This window comes from Bombus vosnesenskii, unplaced genomic scaffold (assembly GCF_011952255.1).
Source record: "Bombus vosnesenskii isolate JDL3184/JDL3185 unplaced genomic scaffold, Bvos_JDL3184-5_v1.1 scf7180000013309, whole genome shotgun sequence".
In the NCBI taxonomy this organism is placed as follows: Eukaryota; Metazoa; Arthropoda; class Insecta; order Hymenoptera; family Apidae; genus Bombus; species Bombus vosnesenskii.
The window spans coordinates 1,785,443-1,810,006 of NW_022882958.1; the positions used below are offsets into that span (position 1 = coordinate 1,785,443).

Here is a 24,564-nt window from a genome sequence, read left to right on the forward strand (position 1 = left end):
CGTCGTTTGATTTATTAAAAAGTTGTTTTTTTGAATATATATCCGAATAACGAATATATATATATACATATATTCCGCGCGTATTACCGCGTGGCTAGCTACGTTATATTTTCAGAACTGTGCGTGACCTGTGAGAGCGCCACCGCCGACACACGCAAATGCGGTGATACAGGTCGACCCAACAGGTAGTGTATTGTGCGTACCGTCCTCGAACTTTAATGTAAGACACGTCGCGCGTTTTCTAAGGTCGGTCAGGAAAATGCAATTCGTTTCATAAAATGTTTTAAAACGATATATTCATGACTATATAAGATAAATAAAATTATAAGGAATTAATTTATTTTAAAAAATTATAGTTCTGGATTCTGGCTATACTTCTTGTACTTTCAATTCACCTTTTATCCATTAATAACATATTTCCAATTGTTGTTTGGCGGACTGTTCATCATGGTGCATGAAATACTATCGAAAACAGGATCGTCGAAATGTAAACGATGAAGGCGGCCGCGATAAAATTTGTTAATAGTTTATAATGACACGTGTCTAAACGGGTCAATGGCTCAAGTTTGAAAAAAAGAAAAGACCGACAGGTGTCATATTACTATCGTGAAATTCTTGATCGCAAAATGGAATGACGTTGAATCTCATGCATGACACTTCCGTGAAATCAGATACGTGTGTTATTATTGATCATAAAGATAAAGTAAGTATTGTGTGTATACAAGTTGATGGCTTGTATGAAAGAAATTTGATTCTAAATGTAAAAAAATTTCTAAAAAGCACAAACGTATTTTCGTACGTTCGAAAGTAGCTGTGGTTATTCGGTTGAAAGCTTTATCGTGATTAGAAAGGTTGTGAGAGTACGCTTACAGAGAGAGTACGATGCATAACGAAACGTAAGGTCCAAGAATGTTAAGTATTTTGGAGCAACGGTATAGGCATCGTTTTCTCATGTTACTGCACTGACAGTGGTGACGAAGTCGGATCACGAGTGTATGGAAATGGACCATTCGCTCTATGACAGCCAGTGTAGCATGGCTATGGTATCGGCATGCGCTTAACCACGTAGCAACCTACGAACCGAACAACTCGGGACCATCTCTTTCACTTCTTAAAATGGTAGGGGGAAAGGGTTGCGGCAGGTAGGGGCGGACGGCAAATGCTCCAGTTTTCATTTTTATACCGCGTCGACGCTTAGGCCTTTAAACGATACCTTCTATCTGCCTAGATCAAATCGGATTGTACATGATCACGATTTATCCGATCCTACTCGATGTAATGCTACCAATATCTGTGGAGCATTATGCAATCTTCATAGAAAAGATTTTTTTTTTTTATGTATTCTTTCAGTCACATTAAAGCTAGATCTTTCTTATACAATTGAATAATGTTATTAGTAAATTATTTTATGTTACAAGCTTACAGGTTATATTGACGCTATCAAATTCTCTTGCATAACAGTAACAAGTTTGGAAATAAAACGAGCAAATTTCTATAAGTGAATTTCACAAGCAAGCCAGCTGTTTGTGCTATTTACCGTAAAATTGTAAAAATTGTTTAAAGTTTATAAGCTGCAATTTACCTCTGATAATTTGATATTATTTGTTGGTAAATTATTTTGTAAGAGGGTGCTGATTATTGTGAAAGGAACGGTTAATTAATTGTCTATTTATTTGAATATGAATGTAAAATTATCATTGTTCTTTCAAAGATATGTATCGACAAAGCGGAAAGATATTAATTTATGAATCCTATACGCAATTTCCTTAAACAACAAGTGGTTTGCGAGTATTTGCGGTTGTTTAAGATATACGTAATATAGATATGTATAGTGACGTCACCATAGGAATATTTTATGTTTTACGAATTGTACAATTATGTAAGTATCTTTATTTGTTATTTTTGCAGAAAGAAATGGACAGGGATCATAGGGAACCGCATGATCACGATAATTTAAATGAAAACGAGGAGGAACGAAAAGTAGGAATGGATTTCCGTAATTTATCTCGTCACCATGGTATGGATCATGTAGCTGATGTTGAAACAGAGGTGTTTATTTCATTTTTTAATTATTTAAAAATTATTATCCTAATCCTTAAATGTTCAAATTACTTTCTTGAGATTATTTAATAACAACTTTTTATTTTTATTACAGCGGGATATGGAAATTGATCAAAACGATCGGGGTGAAAATTTACAAGACGATAAACTAGATCAGAATGTAGGAAGAAATTTTCACAGTTTAGCGCATCATCCCGCTGTGGTATAATTTCGGTGTATTAATTTTTGCAGAAATTAGGAACAAAACTTTTAAGATACTTTTTATTAATTGTATAATGAACTATATATTTTTAGAGAGACATGGAAAGAGATCGAAATAATCATGTAGACAACGTACATGATGATAAAGTTGATCACAAAATGGGACGAGATTTTCGTAATTTGAGTTCTCACGCAGGCATTGTTCATTTACACTCCGGAATTGAACATTTAAATAATGTTGATGTAGAGGTAGGATTTTCATCTATTTGTTTCTTAATTTTTACATTGTTCGGAATATTTGCTTCACATTTCATTACTTTTCAGGTAAAATTAGCAAGAGATGTTCGTGGTTCTTTAGGTTTGGGACTGTCATTAGAATTATGCGTGGTTTGTGGGGATAGGGCTAGTGGAAGACATTATGGGGCAATAAGTTGCGAAGGTTGTAAAGGATTTTTTAAACGTAGCATTAGAAAACAATTGGGTTATCAATGTAGAGGAAGCAAAAGTTGTGAAGTTACCAAACACCATAGAAATCGATGTCAGTATTGCAGGCTTCAGAAATGTCTTGCAATGGGAATGAGAAGTGATTGTAAGTTTATTTAAGATACTGAATGAAGCGTTCGGTTTTTTAATTTAATTTTAAACAGTTTTATAATTGTTAACATATTGTACTATAATGTTACAGCTGTTCAACATGAGAGAAAACCAGTGTTAGGCGAATCAGCTGGAACAAAAGTAGGAAATAGAAGTCCTAGGGTTAAACCTGAACCACAGCAATCAGTATCTGAGACTCCTCCAACTTGGGAACAACCTGAAAGCCCCAGTATGGAAGACCAAAGCAGTGATAGTGATCTTAGTGATGCATTAACATTAGCAAGAGAACGTTTACTTATTTCGCATGCATTAGATAGTATGGCTAAACTTATTGGAGATGTATGTTTCATTTATATCAGGCAAATCTTTGCAAAATATCTTTAAATGTTTTTGCGACTTTTATATAATTTTATTATAGAGTGTTAATGGTTCAAGTGAGCCAGAAGAAGAATGGACTGGCCAATTAATTTCCGAAAGACATACGTTATTCGAATTAAGGGCCCCAAGCCCAGCTCCTGCGTACTTATCGATACATTATATTTGCGAGAGTGCCGCTAGATTACTTTTTTTGTCAGTTCATTGGGCCCGAGGAATTCCGGCATTTCAAGCATTACCGTGCGTAAATAAAGAGCATGATATTAATCAGAATGATACATGTAAAGATACATTGGATAAACTTATTAATTTTTACAGATCTGAAGTTCAAACAACGTTAGTGCGCACTTCCTGGGGACAGCTTTTTACTTTAGGACTTGCACAATGTGCATACACTTTATCCCTTCCCAGTATTCTAACATCAATAATAAATCATTTACAAGCTAGTATTGCACAGGAAAAAATTACAGCTAGTAAAGTAAAGTCTGTCACAGAACATATATGTAGACTACAAGATTGTGTTAGCTCACTTCATAAATTACAAGTGGATTCCGTTGAATACGCATACCTTAAAGCGTTGACTCTTTTCAGTGCCGGTAAGTAAAGAATGCTCCATTTATACAAAAGTTGTCTATTTTTAAATTGAAATTTTTATAGACAATGTCTTAGCCGGCGTGTGGCGTAAAAAGGTTGAAGTTTTACAAGAAGCTGCGTGGACAGAATTACAACAACGCGTAGGATCCAACAGGTTACCGCGCCTTCTTTTAAGGCTTGCACCACTTCGTTCAATTAACCCTAGGGTCTTGGAAGATTTATTCTTTGCAGGTCTTATCGGTAGGGTAAGCGTAGCTAGTGTCGTGCCTTATATTCTTACTATGCAAGATTACAAAGCTGAACCTGAAAGTCATATGGGGTGACAATTACTAATTGTGCAATGTAAATCGTGACCTAAAAAAGTGATATCTATAAATACATACATATGTTATATATATATATATATATATACACATATACGCGTTAGCGCTAAATGACGAATATTTTTATACATTGAGAAAGGAAAATGTAACGAGGCAATGTTGATTTTTATTTTTCATAAAAGAATTATAATTCTCTCTCTCTCCCTATACATATATATATATATATTCCTCACAAGCCTCTTTTTAAAGTTGTTAAAACTCAGGGTAGATGTGTTTTAACTTGTTAATCAGATGTAATATTTAGCTTAAAATATTTCAACGTTTAACATTTTTTTATTTATTATAAATTGACTACCTGTTGTACAAAACTTTCCGTCTTGCACAAAACGTTGTATTTGTAAAAAATGTTAATAGTAACATATTTATTATCGAAAATATTGTTATCATTGCTGTCAATATAAACTCATCCTTTCATTAAAATTACAAACAATGTTACAATATCATACGTGACTAATTATCACTCGATCAAAAAGCGGAAAGAAGCTTTAATTTCGAGTTTTTTAAATAAAAATATATACCTGGAAAGTTTTGTATTGGCATGTATTATAAAAATTATTATTAAAAATATTATAAACAATATTATTATACTTATAATTTATTAGCAGTGAAGAAAGATAGCCCTTTGCTCGAATTAATAATCTTTCACTTCATCAATTCTGCAGTTTTTTATTATATGTATAATATTCTAATTATTTTTACGTAAAAATGTTGAAAAATTGTAAAAAAATTTCAGAAAAATTTTTTTTCTGTCACATATACATTAAAATCTTCACAGAAGTTTAAAACGTTAGCTAAATTATTTCTTTATGATCACTGCATTTTTCCGTCCAAAAAATCACTAATGTCTTAGTTTTGATAAAAGAGGAGATAATTCAATATAACTATCAGTACAAACAAATTACATATTTCGTTATAACTTTAATGACATAGTAATTTTGTTAGATATGAGTTGGCGTATGCACACTTTTTACTTATTTTTCTAGAAAATAATCATTGCAAATATGATATATTTCTAGATTGTGTTTTATTGTAGATTAAGTAAAAAAAGATGCATCATATTTAAAATGCCCATAAAAAAGTAATACATTGTGCAATAATACTAATTTGTGCTACATTCAAGAAAAAAATATCAGATCTATTTTATTTTCAACAAAATAGAAACGGAATTTTCTTAAATATCGAGTTTATTATGCATCAAGTATTATTTACTTCAAAATGGACAATAATAGTATATTTTTTATGAAAAACAAAAACACTTAGCAAGTTAAAAGAAATAAAGAAATAAATATGTATGCGTTTACTTAATAAATTGTACATTTTATATCTTACTGTTAATTATTGTAATTATATTCATATATAGAATATAAATGTAAGCGCATATATTATTTGTATGTACTTGAAAATTATGAAATATTAAATTAGCACTAGTAAGTTAGGATAAAAGTAATGCTATATATTTAATGTTATTAATAACATTTAGAATATGGATATTTTTCCGAGTTACACTGTAACGAATGTGCGAATCGTTAAATATTTTTAAACTGTTCTCAATTGTTAATGTTCATAAAAAGGTTTTGCCGATTGAGATTTCCATAAACATTTTTCTGATTAATAGGTATAAGTACCAAGTACAATATTTCTAGCAATGTTTAATATTTAGTTAAACATAAGTATTTTCTCTAATTCGATAATCCAAAGATTAAACCACAATACGTTTTCTTTTCAAGATATTCTGTAAATTATATCTGTTGATTAAAATCTGATGTAATTTGTAGTAACTGTTAACAGTACATACCGCATACTTTAATAAAAGTAATAACGAATTTTTCATGAAACGATACTGTGGTGCATTGTACCAATAACGATAATACCGATAGTAATTTAATTTTACAGTATCATAAGCGATATTGACTGTAATACATAGAAATTGTTATTCGTATATTATGAAAGAACTTATTCGTTGCATCACACGTCACGTACAATCTTTTAACGACAAATTGTATCAATGGAAATTATCTTGTTGGCGTTCATATACTTTGTGTGATACAATTTTTATTTAATGAAATACTTAATGGACAATATGATTAGAAACGATAAGATGAAAGAGAAACCTGTATGTAAATATAAAATGTGCCTGTACGAAAAGATATATTTATATTAAATGTAATAATTTTGTAATTATCTAAGTGATAATAATGCAAGAGACCTGAAGATTGTTGCCCCCTTCAGTTTTATTACATCGAAAAATTATGTATATACATGCATACATGTCTAATTGTAGTGTAACATAAAATAAACCTATAATAATAATAATTGAAAAAAAAATTATTAGCTTGTAAAGCCGTATTTCATTTAATCACTCTGTCGTCACTTTAACGTAGTAGATTTTTTAAAAACTAAATTTCATAGAAATTATAAAAGGGGCCCAAAATACTGACGTATGGACCTAAAAAATTATAGCGTAGAGTCGTCCCTGTGTAGTGAGTCACATCCTAAGATTGCTCGTAGGGGCGCTTCGCTTTGCCGCCATAGCCGTTTTATCTACTAGTGTTTGTGAATTGGCTTTTGGTATGAAAGTCCGAGTCGTTGAGTGGACTTGAGTTCAGTAGTCAGTAGTGGTCGGTCGAATGCACGGAAAGTATGGTTATGGAAAAAGTTGCGTTTGGTTAACTTTCTTCTTATTAGGTTTTTCACAGCGAGTAAAATCGGTTTCCAACGGCGTCATCGAATAATTTCATATTCGTGTTAAAACCGGCTATTTTACGACAGGTCAGGTAGATAAATATTTTGATCTTTTTGACCGTTTGGTATTCGCGTGACACACCTCCGAGAAACTTTTTCTTTTTTTCGTGTGAAACAAACGAATAGAAGCATAGTTACATTCTGAATATTCGTGAACATTATTTTTTATACCGTCGTATCGAATTGTGATTCAGTGTTATGACGTATCGTGACAAGAATAATTCTTAAGAAATACTAATCGAGTGTTCTCATGACAGTGTGAAATATAAAATGTTGTAACAGTGGTATTCTTTCTTTCAAATATATCATTTTATGGCGGGAAATTGAACTTTGAAGAAGCGGACGTCACCAAGTACGTTAGACAACCAGCATAATTATCTTTTTATAATCATGCCAGAGTTCTTTTTTTCTTTTTGTTTTTTCCCCTGATTTTCAGTTTGCCTTATCTCTAATGCATTTTATTTTGTTTGCATACGTCATACGCTACCGCTATTTTAAGTAAATCACTCAGTGAATCTTGATAAGGTATAGATGGCGAATTTGGCGGTGGATATACGTTATGCAAATAGATCTTCGACAAGTCATTTTGTGTTCTGTTCCTCCCATTGTGTTTATATTGCCAAATTCACGAATCTTTTGGCTGTGTAACTTGCGTAACAGAAATGCGATTCATCTCATTAGAAGTGTTGAGATAGACACACTGCATCCCGTGTAATCCCCCTACACATATGTACATACGCACATGTAAAAACTTGCTTTCTGATAATCGCTTTTTTGCACGCTTCTTTCCATCGTCAATCACTAGTTTCATTATTGAGGATGAGTTATATTAGTTTTTTTATCTTCGGTTTTCAGCTGGCCTCTTCCCTCTCTGTGCGATTATTCTTTGGATATCGAGTTTTGAGTTACGATTAGAGACACATTCTTATTTTATTCGACGACGCGGAGCTCACACAGTTAATCCATAACTCACCGCTACCTGACTGTGTTACCTCTGAGAATTCTTTGGAATTTCGGCCCTCCCGGAAGGCGATGCTTTCTATCTTCGTTCAACGATTCGATTAGAAAGATTTCGAAACGTTAAAAAAAGCTACACAAATGCCGAAATCGGCAGCCAAGTGGACATTCTGGAGGTCTCTGTCATATTATTAGACTGCAGATGTTCATGCATATTCATACTTTCATAAATTATTAATTAAAAAGAATGAAACTTAAATAAACACTTATATTATCCATTACATAATATAACATATAATTCACTTTGGGTATCTCGTGCGGTTTTGCATATTACGCGCGTTTTATATAATTTCCGCTTTTAAATTTCCCATACATGCATAAACATCTGTAGAACGTATTATATTTTATTTCCTCGAAATCAATATATCAGATTGATTTAAATACGATAACGTCAACTCGTCCTTTTGAATAATACGACGATAAACACTATTCCTCGTCGTTCTTTGTAGATTTTTGTTCGTTGCAATCATAACAATTGCATATTATTACTTAATCTCGTGCTGATTAAAACTTGCGACTGATTTTTTAACCCTGTTTTACGACGTTTTTGTCCTTTGTTTTTTGTTTCTTTGATCTATCGATCGATCATTTCTGTTGCTGTTTTATTGCGTGTATCGATCATCATTAAAGCAACGCATAATCGACGCACCCGATTGGGATAGTCTTGATAATTTGAAAATGTTCCATTCACGTGCGTTGAGCTATGTAGTATAATTTTACTGCAATCGATCGAACATAGTTGTGTAATACATAAAGGTGTGCGCGTATTTCAGTAAGTATATCGCGCTATATCGTGCATGTGTACTTACAGTGTGATCACACAAACGAATTATACAGTTTGCCAAAATATTTCCTGTAAGTCGCAAAGTAAATTAATTCGATCAATTAACTAATTACCTAATTAATTAATAATGCGTGATACATTTAAGCGTAACCTTTTTGCCAATTTTATTTCCTATAATTGGTTTAATAACTTTTAGAAATTTCAAGATTTAGCAATTACGTAAAGATGTAAATTATATAAATTACACATACATAATCAAACATTGATATTTTCTATCGCAATGTCAATTTGATAACAACATGCGAGTAACTGCTTGGCGTACCACGTCGCGATTAATCAGACGATAATGGACTTATCAGTTTAAGGTAATAAGAAATACTTGAAATCTGTAATGAGTAACTTCTTCGTTCGAGTCTCGCGGCGAATAACAGGAAATACGATTTACTTTCAAACGGATATAAATCGCGTTCCGTTGGTAACTCTCAAAGATAAAACAGGCGCCGATGCGAGTGATAAAATAGCTTTTCGTTGGCAAATAATTTTTTTTTTTTTAGCTATACTACTGTCAGTACTGTCATTCGCGTGGCGCGCTCACAAGTGTCAGCACGAAATATGCTATCGTTCTAAGGTTTTTCTTATCAACGGTGCCAGTCAAATCGTCGTACTTCTTCGCATTTCTCATGAAGTGTCTCAATTTTCTTCGAATATTTATGGTGTCGGTACATTTGCGTTATTTTTTTTTTTTTTTATATATATATATATATATACATACATATATGCACACGTAGTACACACGTAGAAAAAGAAGAAAACTAAGAGTCGAGTCTCTTCTCCCCCATGGGATGAGAACGTGATTGACGATCGATTACCATTTTAGAAAGTGCAAGAGGCCCGTCGGCGAGGAGAACGAGGAGAATAAGAAAGGAAAACGGAAACGAGCAGCGGAAATAGAGATCGAGGTATCGACGAAGGAGAAAGAGGTTTCGACCGTGGAAACCAAACGGAAAACCATGGAACACACGGTCACAAGATGCGACATCCGTTTACCAAAAGTCACACCGATCACCGATGACTATGAAATCAGTAATCACGTGCTTGGTCTTGGAATAAACGGAAAAGTTGTTCAGTGTTATGACAAAAATACCAGGGAAAAATATGCGCTCAAGGTGAGATAACGATCAATGGTTTCTTCCGTGGAATCGGTCATTCTTTTTAATTAGTCTTCGTTGGTTATTCCGTCGAATCGGTCGTTTTTTTTTTTAATCAGTCTGCGTTAGCTATCCTGTGAAAAATTACATATGCGTTTGTCTTTTGTATATACGTATACGAGAAAGTGGATGTAACCCTCCGCATGCAACGCGAGACATGCGATTTTAGTCTCTCAACGATTCTTCAGTCGCCAAATAATTTTGTCCAAACTTCGAGTTTTTAACAACAAATTGTTTAATGTTTCATCTTGACGCCTATCAGGATATCGTAGTAGAGGCGTTAAAAGTAGCCATAAATTTTTCTAAATTTTTCAAAGCCTCGAACACGTTAGAAACACGATCTTAGGTGCTCTACGCTGTGTTAGTAAAAAGTAGCTTGCACCCGGAGGGCTAATTTTGCGTTAATGGACTTAATTTTAATGGAACGTGAATACGAAATGGGCAAATACGAAAGCTTCGAAACACCGAAATAATCGGGTTATTTAGTTCTTCCTTTGTTCACGGAAATGGCGCTATATGCGTGTTACGGTGCAAGCAAAGCTGATCGTATCCTTTGGTTTCTTTATATTCTATTTTACTGTGCGAAACTACCCGGGAGCTGGGAGACTCGATTAAAATTTCACGCACGAGCAATAAAACGTTGTGTACAGGCATGTAATTACAAAAGCGGCATGTATGACGACACGTGTAGGTCGAAAACGTCAGACATATTATTTTTCATATTGCTACTCGATTATACCGACCGAGATAAACGTAACAGGGTTTACGAACGTTTCGATTGTTATCAGTAGATATAAAAGCAATATATGTTTCATACGTATAAGCGTAATATGACACATCTGGCCTTAGTTATTTTTGGAACACGCGGAACGATGCTCCAAGGATGTACCGGATACCTTATTCGATGCGTGTACATTTTTACGCATATATAGGATCTGTCGGAGATGTACGGTAATGTCGCGTTAATTGTTCGCCGTTTCACTTCTTTAGCTGGCTATCGCTATCCCCGCCAATTCTTCATACCGTTTTCGCGAATGTACCTCTGGCATTATGTTTCTAAAATAAACAAAGGTATCTCACTCGCACTCGGCAGGGAAAACAAATGTTTGAACTTTCCTAGAAATATAGCCACCTCGATAACTGGCCAGATAAGGTTCCGGATCGTGGCCAGTTAACCAAGTACTGCTGTATCGATACCCACTTAGCGGTGCTAAAGTATGATCATCGACTGACGGTGTCCAAGCGAGTCCAGACCGCGAGTCATCTTCTATTTATACTCGGTGATTTCCCATTCGACGATTCCGACCATGCGGTGTATCGTTCGAAGTCTGTTCGTCTCTCTTATTTTCTCTGTATCGCCTTGGAAAAATTTCGGGGATCCTTGTGTTTTCGCCTTTTCGCGGTCGGTTTGTTGTTCTTGCAACTTCTCGCGCCGTCGTTCCCGCGCAGAATTCCAGGGGAAACTGAACAAACGCCAAATCGCGATCGTAAATATTATATGAATCATGGAATCAATCGCCGCGTGTCTATGATAAAAGTACCGGCGAAGGTAATAACGAGTTCGGAGTCGTGATAACTTTGTCGCGACTTATTAAATATTTTAACACCAACGTGCGTGTAACGTGTTAAAAATAGTTTTATCAGTTTTTAAAATTGAAAAATAATTTAAAATAGGTTTTGAAAAAAAGCATCGATTAAAGGCGTACGTACGTACATACATAGAATGTCAACGACCGATTACGTGAATCATACGATGCCACACGCGCGACATATGCCTTGCTAATTTAGGAGCTGTTCCTTGATAGATTTTTCTCGATATTAGCGATATTTTAAAGAATTAAATTTGAAAAAAAAAAAAAAAGATAGGCTTCGATATCTTTTCGTAGATCACACTTTGAATACATCAATCAGTTAGAAATTATAATATATACGTATATGTACCATATATAGTCAATGACGTATCTCCAGTCACGCTTTAACATATCAAAGTATAATATATTTATATGCTATTGTCTACTTTCTGTATTTATTTTTCTTTTATCGATTTAGTACGCCCTTTTCTAATAATAATATAGTTTCTTTCTCTGTAAACTAGAAAGTAAACACGCAATTGGGATATGCAAACATCTGATATACAGGGTGGTTGGTAACTACTGGTGGTGATACAAGCGGAAAGGGGGTGATTCTACGCGAAAAAAGAAGTCGAAAATATAGAATAAAAATTTAAAAATTTAAAGTTTGAGAAATTAAAAAATAACGTCAATCGGGACGATCTACGGTGCGATCCGTTATAACGAGAGGCGATAAAGTGCACGCGTACCGAGCGAATATTCAAAGTCGATTTTCTCGAAAACAAAGCCTCGAACGAAAAATTTTTATTCCATGTTTTCGACTTCTTTTTTCGCGTAGAATCACCCCTTTCCGCTCGTACCACCGGTTACCAACCACCCCGTATATGCCGTATAATTGTGACTGTATAGACAAGAACAGCTAGATAAGTTTCGACAGTAATATGTCATTATTTATACTTATGTATGTAGTATCGATGATCTCGTGTTTGCTTGTATAAAACTGATCAATGCTATCAAAGGTATCGACCCGTCGACTAATCCAACATCGAAAGATTAAAATACATTTCTTGTCATAAACCAACTATCGATAGATATTTTCCTTTTTTTCTACGTAACATGGTAGTTTCGTAGCAACGCGTAAAGGTGTGTAGGTCACCACGATCGTATCTGTCACAGATATTACTCAATTCCCTATCGATTTTCGATACAGACGATATCTTAACGAAAGGAAAAAAAAGAAAAACTGAAGGAAGAGAGGAAGAAAAAATTCGGCAAAGAAAAACAAAAAAGAATTTAATTTGTATATAGCGATTCGTTTCGAATTAATGGTTAGCAAGCAGAGCGGAATTTAAGGATAATTAATCACGTCGAATTATCGGGACCGAATGATTGGAAACGAGTCGTATAAATCGGCAAAACGGTTTAAATTACGCGGCATGACCACGAACAGATCCAACGGTAATGGCGATAATTCTAAGCCGCGCGCTCTTAATTATCTCTTTATATTAACCTTCGAATACTTCCAATTCAATGTTAAATCGATTCGACGCCTTTGCCACGCGATAATTATAATTGTCATCGATATGGATCCATGATACGATTTTATTAATGCGAAATGTTTTTATGCGTGTCATTGAAATAATGATTTTTGTAGGACGTGTGGTGGTCGCTATACGGTGTAAGCTGATACCAATGTATAGATTCTGGTAATACAAGAAACAGCACCTTGAGGCATACCCGAGGAGAAAGTCAGAGAATCATATTTCCACGCGTATCTTCGCGTAGCTACAAAAAAAAAAAAAAAATCAATATTTGCGAATGATGGCAGGAGCCGATGTCGCAAGCAAGCGTGTTCCTGTTACGAATTTGATTTCGTTGATCGATCGCTTCTTGCCTCGGATACGATCGGTCGGACCGTTGTCACCATTGTTTCACATCTCTTTGCCTTGATTGTAGCATTCCGAGAATACTTGAATTTTTATTCCTTCGTTCTTGTACGAACGAACGGTTTCTGTATTTCTGCGATCCGTCAGTAGAATCTCAATAACAGGAAATCAGTGACGAAAATATCGTTGCGATTTCTTTTTATAAAAAGATTCTTTTCTCCTTTACGCGTAAGCTTGATGAAAGTGTCGAAACGTTTTATACGTTTATTACGTTATTTATGATATTGATTACATAAAAACGTTATGTAATTTGTATAATTAAGGTGAGAAAAGGGGGGAAAAGAAGAACAAACGATCAGCTGTATTGCGCGTTTCTTTTTCTGCGTAAAATACGCTGGTGTAGGCTGCTGAGCATAATCTGATCGCAGAGCCTATTAATAATAATCCTACGAGTTCAGTTATGCGTCTGTTAGCCGTCGTAACAATGGACATGTCACTTTGTGCTAACGCTAATCACATTACCGCGGAATAATACAAAACGGTCGAATGCTCGTGAGCACGTAACCAATGTATTTTCATTTACAAGGGGAGCATAACAATCGTGGAAAATCCTGCAAATCGAAGCGCCTTGACGATTATACGCTGTTCAGCAATATCGGAGAAATCCACTCGCCTAGGAAACAGTCGATTTTTCGTACTTTAAGCACAAAAATTTGAATCTAAATTCGACGTTCTGTAAATTGGAAAATGTAAGAATCTGAGCGATTCTTTGTTACGGTCTCGCTTAACGTAAGGCAAGTTTTATGTGCAAATGAACGTATGTTCTTCTTCTTATGTAACGAGTTTTTCGCAGAGGTTTCATTTATACGTGAGAGTTGTCTATTTCATTATCACCATCGATACAGCAACTTCAAGTCGAAACCGGTTTCGACCTTTTCAAGCGCGTTCCGCAGGTTTTAATTGTATTTGAACATTTTTAGAACGCCCAATGTATTCGATGCTCTAAAAATACTACTCAACCGTGAGACACTTTTTCCGCCCTTCTTTTATCTCGCAACTTTATATCAGCGCCATATTTTTCACGACCTGTATTTTTACGAACTGATGCATAAAATTACACGCCGCAGATATTGCAATCTTTGAGTTTATAAATATTCTATAGCTATTGAACGCGAAATGACAATATTTTAATTAAGAATAACGCTCGCTTTGTATTATAAAATATACGAAAGCAAAAGGAAGAAACAAACTAAGTGGAAACGAAATGAAGTATTATGCTAGTGAAGAATTCGAGTTTAACATGGGTCTTGATCGATGTTACTTAAATAAAGGACATTTGTACTGTGCCAATAGCGACTTTGTAGCGTTAGATAAAACTTTTGTTTGCTCTGCCAAGTAATTCTTTGAGCTGAACGTTACGAGCTGGCTATACATACGACATGTTTCCAATACTAATATTTTTTATTATTTTACGTATTCACAAACATAAGTGTTTTTTATCGGTTGGAAGATGGAAGACGTTTAAATTTCAAATAAATTATATGTAATACATATACATACACGTAATATATTTTAATTCGACAGTATAAATTAAAAACATTGTTAGTAAATTAGAATATTACGGTACTTTAAAACTACGTTGTACTCATCGATGCGGACTATCGTACATTAACTCAAGAATGTTAGGTCGCGAACCACTACATAATGCAATAAGTTTTATCGATTTAACGATGGAGTCAGCTGTTTTTAGGTCGTTCACCAGCGGTTTTTAAAGCGAATATACGAGTATCATACGCGTGTATAAAATTCATACGCGTTCCATTGCGTATTCTTTTACCTATTAAATATTGTACGATGCTATACGATACTGCCAGTCACTATATTATCACTTCTAATGTCTATTCATTTTTATCTTAACAGATTACGTCACTTCATTTATTCAAGGTTTCGTGTAAATCTCCTATAGCCTCGAAATTTTTATAAGCTGTATGCAATTGCTATATTTTGGAATTGTTGAATTTAATATTGATTTTTTGCTCAATTTTGTGCTTATAGGTACTGTACGATTGTGTAAAAGCACGAAGGGAAGTTGAATTGCATTGGAGAGCATCGAACTGCAGGCACATAGTGCAAGTCAAAGATGTATATGAAAATACATATAGTGGAAATAAATGTTTATTAGTCATTATGGAATGGTAAGCTTGTAAATATTTGGACCAAGTGATTTTATCGTATAAACGATATTAACGAGCGATATTAAATAATAAGTTTCATCGACTTTTAGTATGGAAGGAGGAGAACTGTTTGAGAGAATACAAGATAGGCAAGATGGTGCTTTCACAGAGAGAGGTAAACTATGTTAACGTATTATATTTTGATGATGTATTTAATGTAAATATAAGAAACATTTTCTGATTATCTTATGTAATTTTTGTATAGAAGCTGCACAAATAATGTATGAAATTTGTGTTGCTGTAAAGCACCTGCATGATATGAATATTGCACACAGAGACCTTAAGCCGGAAAATCTTTTGTACTCTAAGCCTGGTATGTAAATAAGTATATTAAAGCTGAATGAATCATAGAAATGTTTAACATACGTTGAATCGTACCGAATTGAACTTATACATCGATTATGTATTTCGTTTTTAGATAGTACCGGAATATTGAAACTTACTGATTTCGGTTTTGCGAAAGAGACCCATATGAAAGATACGCTACAAACCCCGTGTTATACGCCATACTATGTTGGTAAGTTGTTTTTCAAAATTCTAATTTTATTTTTAACCAACTTAATTGCGTAAGCATATGGAAATAACAAAGCAGATATTTTTTCTGGTTTATATAGCTCCTGAAGTTTTGGGACCAGAGAAATATGACAAAAGCTGTGATATTTGGTCACTTGGAGTTATAATGTATATACTGTATGTAACTATTATTTACGAATAAATATTTTAAATTTATATATAGATTCTGAAACGTATCAATATTTTATAATATTTTAGATTGTGCGGTTTCCCACCTTTCTACAGTAATCATGGTTTAGCTATTTCACCAGGGATGAAAAAAAGAATTCGGTTAGGCCAATATGACTTTCCAGCCCCTGAATGGTCTAATGTAAGCACAGAGGCAAAGAATCTCATCAAGGGTATGTTGTGTACGGATCCAGCTCAAAGACTTCAAATCGACGAGGTTATGCGCAACAAATGGATTGCTGTAAGAATTCTGTTTCATTATTGTCAATTCATGCGTTGTACGGTCGCAAATATAGATCATTGTCTGTTTTATATATAGCAATACACGGAAGTACCCCCCACGCCTTTACATACTGGTCGCGTACTCCGAGAAGGCGAAGAACTTTGGCCAGAAGTTCAAGAAGAAATGACACGGTCATTAGCTACCATGCGCGTAGACTACGATACGGCCAATTTGAAACAATTAGATCACACAAATAACGCGTTATTAAACAAACGTAGACGAGCGAAACAAAAAAACGCTGTACCACCGACTGCTAATCCTACGCCAGCATCCTAGGGAGACGCAATAAGAGCCAGTCAACACTGGCGTGTCTTTTTACGAAGATGTATAAGGTATAGTGTAATGACCATGAGAATTGTTTTTTGACAGTTACATAATGTAAAATATAAAAAATTCCTGCAGAATAGTCTTGAAAAAATCCTACCTACGTCGAGATATTAGGCGCATAAAGTTGTATTTGACCATGCAATTACGACAATTTACGACATCTTAAATATTTTTAAAATGCTATCGATCGTAATTGCCAAATTTGAATGACAGGAGCACAGTTGACGTAATAATAATAATAATAAGGATATTTTACCAGTTATGGTGCATTTTTCGCGACATAAAAGATTTAATAATACAGAAAAAAGTACCAAGGATTAAAAATCAATCTGATACGACTAAATAATGTATATTACAATTTATATTTATTGATGAAACGTTCATAAGGAAAACGTTTTGTCATCGGTAACTGCATATATAATAAATTCATATTGAAAAGAAATATAAAAAATATTTTTCAATTTTAAATGGAATGTTGGACTTCATAATGAAGGTCTGTTATCTAATATAAAAGAATACGCCACCTAATTAGCAGCTTTTGATTGATTTACTTAAAATTTAAGTCTTAAATCATAAATTATAATGCTTGGAAATTTTTATGTGTATAGTGTTTCTTTAAATTATTAAACTACTATTATTTATCGTGATTGACGTATAAGACAAAAATACATCATGCCAATTTGTATTAGTACGTTTTTTCAGTTGTTATTTGTGTACAGTTACAATTCATTCAAACTATGAAAATAACGTTTAATTAAAAAATAATGCAAACATGTGTAATGTACTTTTAAGTGATATTTTGACTGAGGCTGAATACGTGTAAGAATCCTTATAATCGTTGCAAGGTGCTAACATACGTTGCTCTAATTATTTCGTAGGTATTAAAACAATACTACAATTTCCTAATTTTTTAAATAAATAAAATCTATAGTAAAAGATGGAACTTAGGAACAAAGATGTACACATTACGATATAAATGTAGTAATTATATTTTTTTAGATGTATTGTAAAATAAAAATTGAAATTTAGACTAAAGAAACGCCTTAACCAACATCAGATTTTTTAGCTTAATGTTTAATTAGCATAATTAAATATTTCAGTTAGGTACAGATCCAGTAACGTGTAAGGTGAGAGGTGATGAAATCTCATGAATGTATCATTGTTTCTTCTGAGGCGACGTCTATGTTATGAATGTAAATATTATATGTACGAAGTATTTTTAATAAGATACTTGTAGTTGAAACTATGATTATTCATATTACCAGCAGCTCTCCATGATAAGTATTAGAAATGTTTAATAGATGAAAATAGATCTTGTGACTGATAAATAACGAGAAAATTAGGCCTTAATTGTTTTCACAGTTCTATATCATTGAATTGTTTTCAGAATAATAGAATTCTAAACTAAGTACTATATTTAGTAATATACTTATTATTAAATAATAGATTATTTTAGAATCGTGGAAACAAGACTTCTTCGAAATAAACATTATGTAATGGTTCAGCTTCTAAACCTCATTAAAAATAATCAAACTGAAGGTCAACTAGTTGTATACGAAAACTGACGCAAACTTAAAGAAAGGACGATTCTACACTACAGTTTTAATAATACGTTTAATTTCAAATATCATATAAACGACTGTTGCATTATTGTACTTGATAATACCGAAATAGTACAAGTGTTGTTTACGATTTTATAGATTAACATTATTAGAAAACGAAAATAAGTATGCGTGCTTTGAGTTGGACTATAGTATCGAAATATTTTTGTAATGGATTCAAGTATATTGATTTGCACTGCATTTATAAAACTTGACAATAAATGTAAAAAGTATCTTTAATTAATGCAATGTCAGTAAATCTCTGTTTGGTACAGCCTTTGTCCACTGTATAAGTGTCACTTTATTGCTACGAGTAAGCGTAGCGCGAGATACCTTCATATAACACGTGTTTTATAATGAAGTATTATCGACGTGTATAACTTGCTTTCGATAAATAAAAGGAATAATTTTGAAAGTTCAATAACAAGGTAAAAAATTGTATTATTGATATAACTGTGATAAATATATAAATAAATATGAACAAGTAAAAAATTAAATTTAAAAATAATGTTGTGTATGATACATTTCGAAACACGGAACTATACATAAGCCTACATTACATTGTTTACAACAATATCTTGAACAACGTCTTTTATCAAGTTTGGCACATACGACACATCTCCGCATTGGGTTTTTTCTATTAGCTTTATCACTCTTATGCAAAGTTGGAAAATGTCTTTCTGTAAGACGTAAAAGGCTTTCGGATCTAAGAGGAGACACTGTCCCCACTGATCGGGGATACGATTGTAAAAGTTCCGTAATTAATGCTAAATGAAATTCGGACATTGATAGAACCTTTTTGGTCTTGAATTTATATAAACAATACGAATTCCACACCGAAAGATCCAATAAATGAAAGAATAATCTTTTGTGCCACTGTAAGGTATTCTTTGTGCATTCAACCGTGTTTATTATACGGTTAGTTTCACTAATAATTTCCATTGATTTACTGTAATCTAATATACACGTAGGCTTCTGTAAAACTTCACCTGTACGATAATTTATCTTTCTAGTGTTTCGATATTCCGCTGAATGACTCGTGGATAACATCCAAACTTCGTGTTTGCTCTGCCATTTTAGTGCAAGCAAATTACCCGATGACCGAAAACTTAATTCTCCATTTTTTAATTCTTCTCCCATTTTCGGCATACCTTCGCGTTGTTTTTTTACTGTTCCGCATGAGTTTGTAGTACAATCGTGCAAAAAGTTGAATAGTGCGGGGCTTGAGAACCAATTATCGACAAACAATTGATGACCCTTTCCTAAATACTGTTGTAGCAAGTTTACCACAATGTTGCCTGATCTACCGAATTTTTCAGAAAATGTATCAACGTCAGAAATAGCGCCGGTATAAACGATAAAATCTAAAACATATCCTGTCTTACAATCGCACAACACAAACGTTTTTATTCCAAGTCTACTCCTTTCAGGTTTGTATCGTTTAAATGACAATCGTTTTTTGTAAAGCATATGACTCTCATCAATACATAAGTTCTTGAAGGGACAAAATGATTTTTTGAATGTTTCGCGCAGTTTGTTGTAAGGTTCACGAATTTTGATTAGTAGGTTTTTAGACGTCTCTGATCTTTTGTCGCTAAAATGAAGCACCTTTTGTAATGCGACATATCTATCTCGTGCCATATGTTTACCAAAGACATCTGTTCTAATAATTTCATTGGTACTCCAATATTCATTGAATGATAATTTTTTTAAGCGCGACATTGTCAGCGTCAAAGCAATGAAACGATATAATTCGTTTATCGTAGTGTCATGCCACTTTTTCAGTGAGGGAGGAATGTTGTCCAATTGTTCGACTGTACATCGATAAAAATTGTTCGTTGTGTTCGTTATATGTGTCATCAAATCCTCGGAAAAAAATATTCGGAAATAATCTATGATTTGAGATGAATAGGTAATATTCTCTGTTATAGTTCCAGAATTTCTATCGTCGAACGTATGTATTTGAGGTTTTAAATTCGCATGCAACCACTTTATATTTGAACTACGGCTCTTTTCTTTGGTTATTTCTGCTTCTGAATCAGACGAAGTAAAAACTCCTGCCCGTTCGACATTTCCACTGTTGAGGCAGGGAACGATGTCGTTTTCGCTTGATGAATCAGAATACATTGTATACATTGTCTACAAATTATTTACAATTTGAAATAAAGTCTGAACGATTAAACTTGCAAGCAATAACGACAAGTAGTTATATTATGTAGCGCTCATATTCCGCCCAACTGTAATAGGTACTTATCTAAACCGAGAATTTGTACAATAATTAACTAAAGTTGACAGTAGGCTGTATATATGTATGCTTTTAGTGATTACTGACTTTAGCTGAAAGTCAATCGTGGGAATACATTCGGCGACTGTCGACTATAGTCGACGCGCGTACCGAAGAGGTTAATTATTCAATTGTACTCTGTATTTTAATTACTAATTTAATAATAGAATTATTATAAAAATTCGTTAAACTGTAGTTACAGAGAAATAAAAGAAATATACAGTACCAAGAATATTAAAATCACTAATATTATTTCTTTCATCTCTATCTTTAAAATAGATATAAGGATTTAAACTAATTTTTAGACAATATATCAAACTTTGTCTTACAGTGCCTATACTAATTAGATTTGCTCAATGTATAATCAATACATTTATATTTTTCTTTTTATATTATATTTTTAAATCTACTTAAAGCTTTCTGTGCAAGTAATTCTAAAAAAAATGACATTGGCATTATTTATAGAATTTACTACCATATTAAATGTCAAGACCAATGTTCAAAATATATAAATATATATTTACATGTACAGTATAAATAACTTACTTAAGCTACCTATGAGTAAAGTAAATCTTATACAATCATTCTATTACAACTCATTATTTGAATTATGCTACCATATTTCATACATTATTCAGTGAACACGGACATGTTGTGACACAAGTATATTTTATTGCAGTAATAAAAATACTTTTTAATCCATGCTTAACTTTACAAAAATAAATAGGAGCTAAAAGAGAATCCGAATATTATAGAAGACATGTAAATATTTCTTGTCTCATATTTAAACTTTATGATTAATTATAAACAATTTGTAAATAAAAATTTTACAAATTTTTATGATAATATATCTCTCATAAGTTATGAAAAATATGTATAAAGAAAATTTCATCTCTCTACTAATAGACGATCTCTTCCTGTCAAATTTGGGGGATAAATTCATCTAAATATGATCAGTAGTAATTTTTGTTCCAATGTTATAAATAAAAATGAGTCACATATGTATAAAAAAATTTGTACGATTATATTTTTTTGTAACAGGAATACCATATACTTTTAGTATTATGTACTTATTATATACTTATAGTATGAAACAACATACTTGTTAAAATGTATCAAATACAATTAGTATTTGTAGTTTTTATGCTTCATAACGTTTAAAAATTTATATACTAGATTTACTTGAATTTATTTTTTATTTAAAAGCATTTATTTTTTTTATGTAACTTACAAAACCAAACACTGTATATTTATCATTTATATGTTTGTTTCTTGTATACATTGTATACTTACACGTTTAAAAGAACAATTACACACAATTGGCTTTGCACACCAAATTATAATTGTTCCTACACAAACTACACTTCATCTCTATAACATTAAATGCTACATCATACATGATCTTTATCATTAATTTCTGACAATATCTTCGCCATTTAAGTATAAACTTTAATTAGCAAGGCATACAAGTAAAAATATACTAAATTATAACATCTTATGAGAAATAACATCCTTTTTATAAATTTGCTAAGAATTATTGGAATGCAAAGGAATGACAAATTTTGGTCCAAAAGGAGACCTATATGTTATACCAACGTCTGCATATACTTCGTTTGGCAGTGCAAGATTACATAAATATAATTTGCCATTGTCAACACTATGAGATAATGGTAATCCACCAAGCAGGCTACATTTACTAAGAATACCAGGTGTTCCTGTGGCTGGTGGTTCAATGGCTAAAATAGGCGCCCTATTATTATTTGCCCATTTTGCTATAGGTGTAATCATTCTTGGTGAGTTCTCGTCACAAAGTGCTACAAGTATCAAATCCACCACTGATGGCAAGTTTTTAAATTTAGTTTCTACCTTGTTTCCTGTTAACTTGTACAAAGACAATTCTTGTAGGAGAAAAACATCCTCGGAATTTTCTACAAACACTATTGTCTTAATGCCGTGACTAGATAACTGTCTAGCACAATTAACACCTGCAGCACCAGAACGATGAGGTCCACAAAGTGCGATAATCGTTGGCCACTGGTGTGCATTATTTGGATTAAGTCGATGGCTTCCTCCTAACAGTTGCAATATAATTTCTGTACCGGCACGACCAAGAAGTTCCACCTAATTTTAAAATTAGTTTCATTACACAAAAATATTGTAAGCTTCTTTCTTATATTAACTAATTGTACATACTCTACGCTCCCAACTAATACCCAATCTATCTGCTGCTCCTATTAATTGACGATGAAGGTTAAGTGTTATGCTAGGAATTATTAAACCATTGTCTGTTACATATTCTATTTCACCAGCACTAGGTACCAGTATCTGTCTAATATCTGCACGTTCAGACACAATAATATTTTCATCGTGCCTATAGTTTACTTGCTTTTGTTTCTTAGATTTTAAAGAATTTATTTTTTGCCACACAGCCTGTAGAAAGTGTACATTACTTTTAATACTATGTTAATAATGTGCTATGTAATGAAACTATAAAGAGAAAGAAGCATACCTCTTTATCAAATAGGGCTAAATTCTTTTCAAAATCAAAATCTTGACTCAAGGATTGATCGATTGGAGTACCAAATGTGTGCTCATTTCTTTGTTTACTACTTAATTTTTTTTGCATTGGTTTATCAATAGATTCAGCTGAAAAAGCAAATTATCAAAAATGCTTTACATTTACTTATTATAAAAAAAGTTAAAATTCTTCACTATTATACCTAATGGAATTTTCCCATTTGCAGCTTGTTCTATTGTGGATTGAGAATTATTACTTGGCTTCTTAATATTAGTTTGCGTTTGTGATGATGTGGATTGAACAGAAGATGAAACACTTTCGGAAAATGATCTACCAGCTCTTTTGGCAATAGGTCTCTTTACAGTTATATTATTCTGTGCTTGATTATTATCACTCGTATCACTACTGTCGAATCCTATATTATTAATTGATATAAACTCTACATTCAGTATATCCTTCGCACTAAAAATTAAAAAAAAATTTGTGCTTAATTCTACGTGCTTTATTTAATGTTCTTATTTATAAGGAAATTGATCAAATTCTCATCATTAAACAATACCATAATACAACTATAGGTGAACTATGAGGAACTCCGTTACAAAAAGCTTTTGAAAGTATAATACAATCCTTATTTAAATCCACTATTTGTCCTTGATAAGTTCCAACTTCTTCGATACACTTTACGGAAACTGTACAACCCACAAATTGTTCTGACATCTTGATTATCAATCTAGCTGCACATAACAGATTTATAAAAATCATACATACTCTACAAGGTCTTACTTAAATGAAACTAATTGTTTTATGTGAGTAATGATTATAGAAATATCTTAACATAGTAACAACAGTAAATATTTTATGAATTAGACGATTAAAAGTTCAAGAAAATCGGAATTTTCACAAAAACAATTATGAAAACAAAAATCATACAAACCTAATATAGATGATTAAATCTAATCTAAATAGATTTTTATTATTCGGCTAACAATGATTACGGTTAATTTAAAATTCTATTATTATTTTGATATTTAAAAGTATCAAACATATGACAATACATTCATTAACGTGGAATACCGGACATAATTTCCGTATATTTTCATACTACTCCTATTCTAACCCCACACCATTTGTAAGAACCTACAACGCGCTATATGAAAACG

At 32.8% G+C, this 24,564-nt stretch overlaps 2 protein-coding genes, 1 long non-coding RNA gene and 1 pseudogene across 14 annotated transcripts; 1 reads left to right on the plus strand and 3 right to left on the minus strand.

Annotated features, from left to right (window-relative positions):
* The first annotated feature begins 964 nt into the window (after positions 1-964).
* LOC117234866 (MAP kinase-activated protein kinase 2) lies at positions 965-19,026 on the plus strand. Of its 11 annotated transcripts, XM_033496458.1 has the most exons (17): positions 965-1,119; positions 1,909-2,049; positions 2,156-2,263; positions 2,356-2,511; positions 2,587-2,851; positions 2,948-3,195; positions 3,275-3,471; positions 3,550-3,827; positions 3,889-4,144; positions 9,629-9,917; positions 15,472-15,611; positions 15,701-15,765; positions 15,856-15,963; positions 16,069-16,167; positions 16,265-16,340; positions 16,422-16,632; positions 16,711-19,026. In XM_033496458.1, exons 1-17 carry the CDS (start codon positions 1,018-1,020, stop codon positions 16,948-16,950), a joined length of 2,979 nt encoding a protein of 992 aa, XP_033352349.1. In that variant the 5' UTR covers positions 965-1,017; the 3' UTR covers positions 16,951-19,026. The 11 variants fall into 11 exon arrangements, 10 of the variants coding, with proteins under 10 accessions (XP_033352349.1, XP_033352342.1, XP_033352341.1 ...); XR_004493582.1 differs by lacking the exons at positions 965-1,119; positions 1,909-2,049; positions 2,156-2,263; ... (4 more) ...; positions 3,550-3,827; positions 3,889-4,144 and adding exons at positions 6,716-7,302; positions 7,806-8,083; positions 9,111-9,116 and having other exon boundaries at positions 16,711-17,006; positions 17,077-19,026; XM_033496451.1 differs by lacking the exons at positions 965-1,119; positions 1,909-2,049; positions 2,156-2,263; ... (4 more) ...; positions 3,550-3,827; positions 3,889-4,144 and adding exons at positions 6,716-6,982; positions 7,287-7,302; positions 7,806-8,083; positions 9,111-9,116.
* LOC117234868 lies at positions 10,593-11,426 on the minus strand. The gene is made up of 2 exons (XR_004493583.1): positions 11,092-11,426; positions 10,593-11,015 (listed from the first exon to the last, which is right to left on the minus strand). It is a non-coding gene; the product is annotated as an uncharacterized LOC117234868 (long non-coding RNA).
* A 68-nt stretch (positions 19,027-19,094) lies between the features above and the next one.
* LOC117234867 lies at positions 19,095-20,686 on the minus strand (annotated as a pseudogene).
* A 1,412-nt stretch (positions 20,687-22,098) lies between these two features.
* Positions 22,099-24,564, minus strand: LOC117234865 (enhancer of mRNA-decapping protein 3). 2 transcript variants are annotated; one of them, XM_033496447.1, is made up of 6 exons: positions 24,339-24,564; positions 23,964-24,134; positions 23,607-23,866; positions 23,396-23,532; positions 23,080-23,316; positions 22,099-23,007 (listed from the first exon to the last, which is right to left on the minus strand). In XM_033496447.1, the coding sequence occupies exons 2-6, from the start codon at positions 24,119-24,121 to the stop codon at positions 22,414-22,416; spliced, it is 1,386 nt and encodes a 461-aa protein (XP_033352338.1). In that variant the 5' UTR covers positions 24,122-24,134; positions 24,339-24,564; the 3' UTR covers positions 22,099-22,413. The 2 variants fall into 2 exon arrangements, with proteins under 2 accessions (XP_033352338.1, XP_033352337.1); XM_033496446.1 differs by having other exon boundaries at positions 23,964-24,138.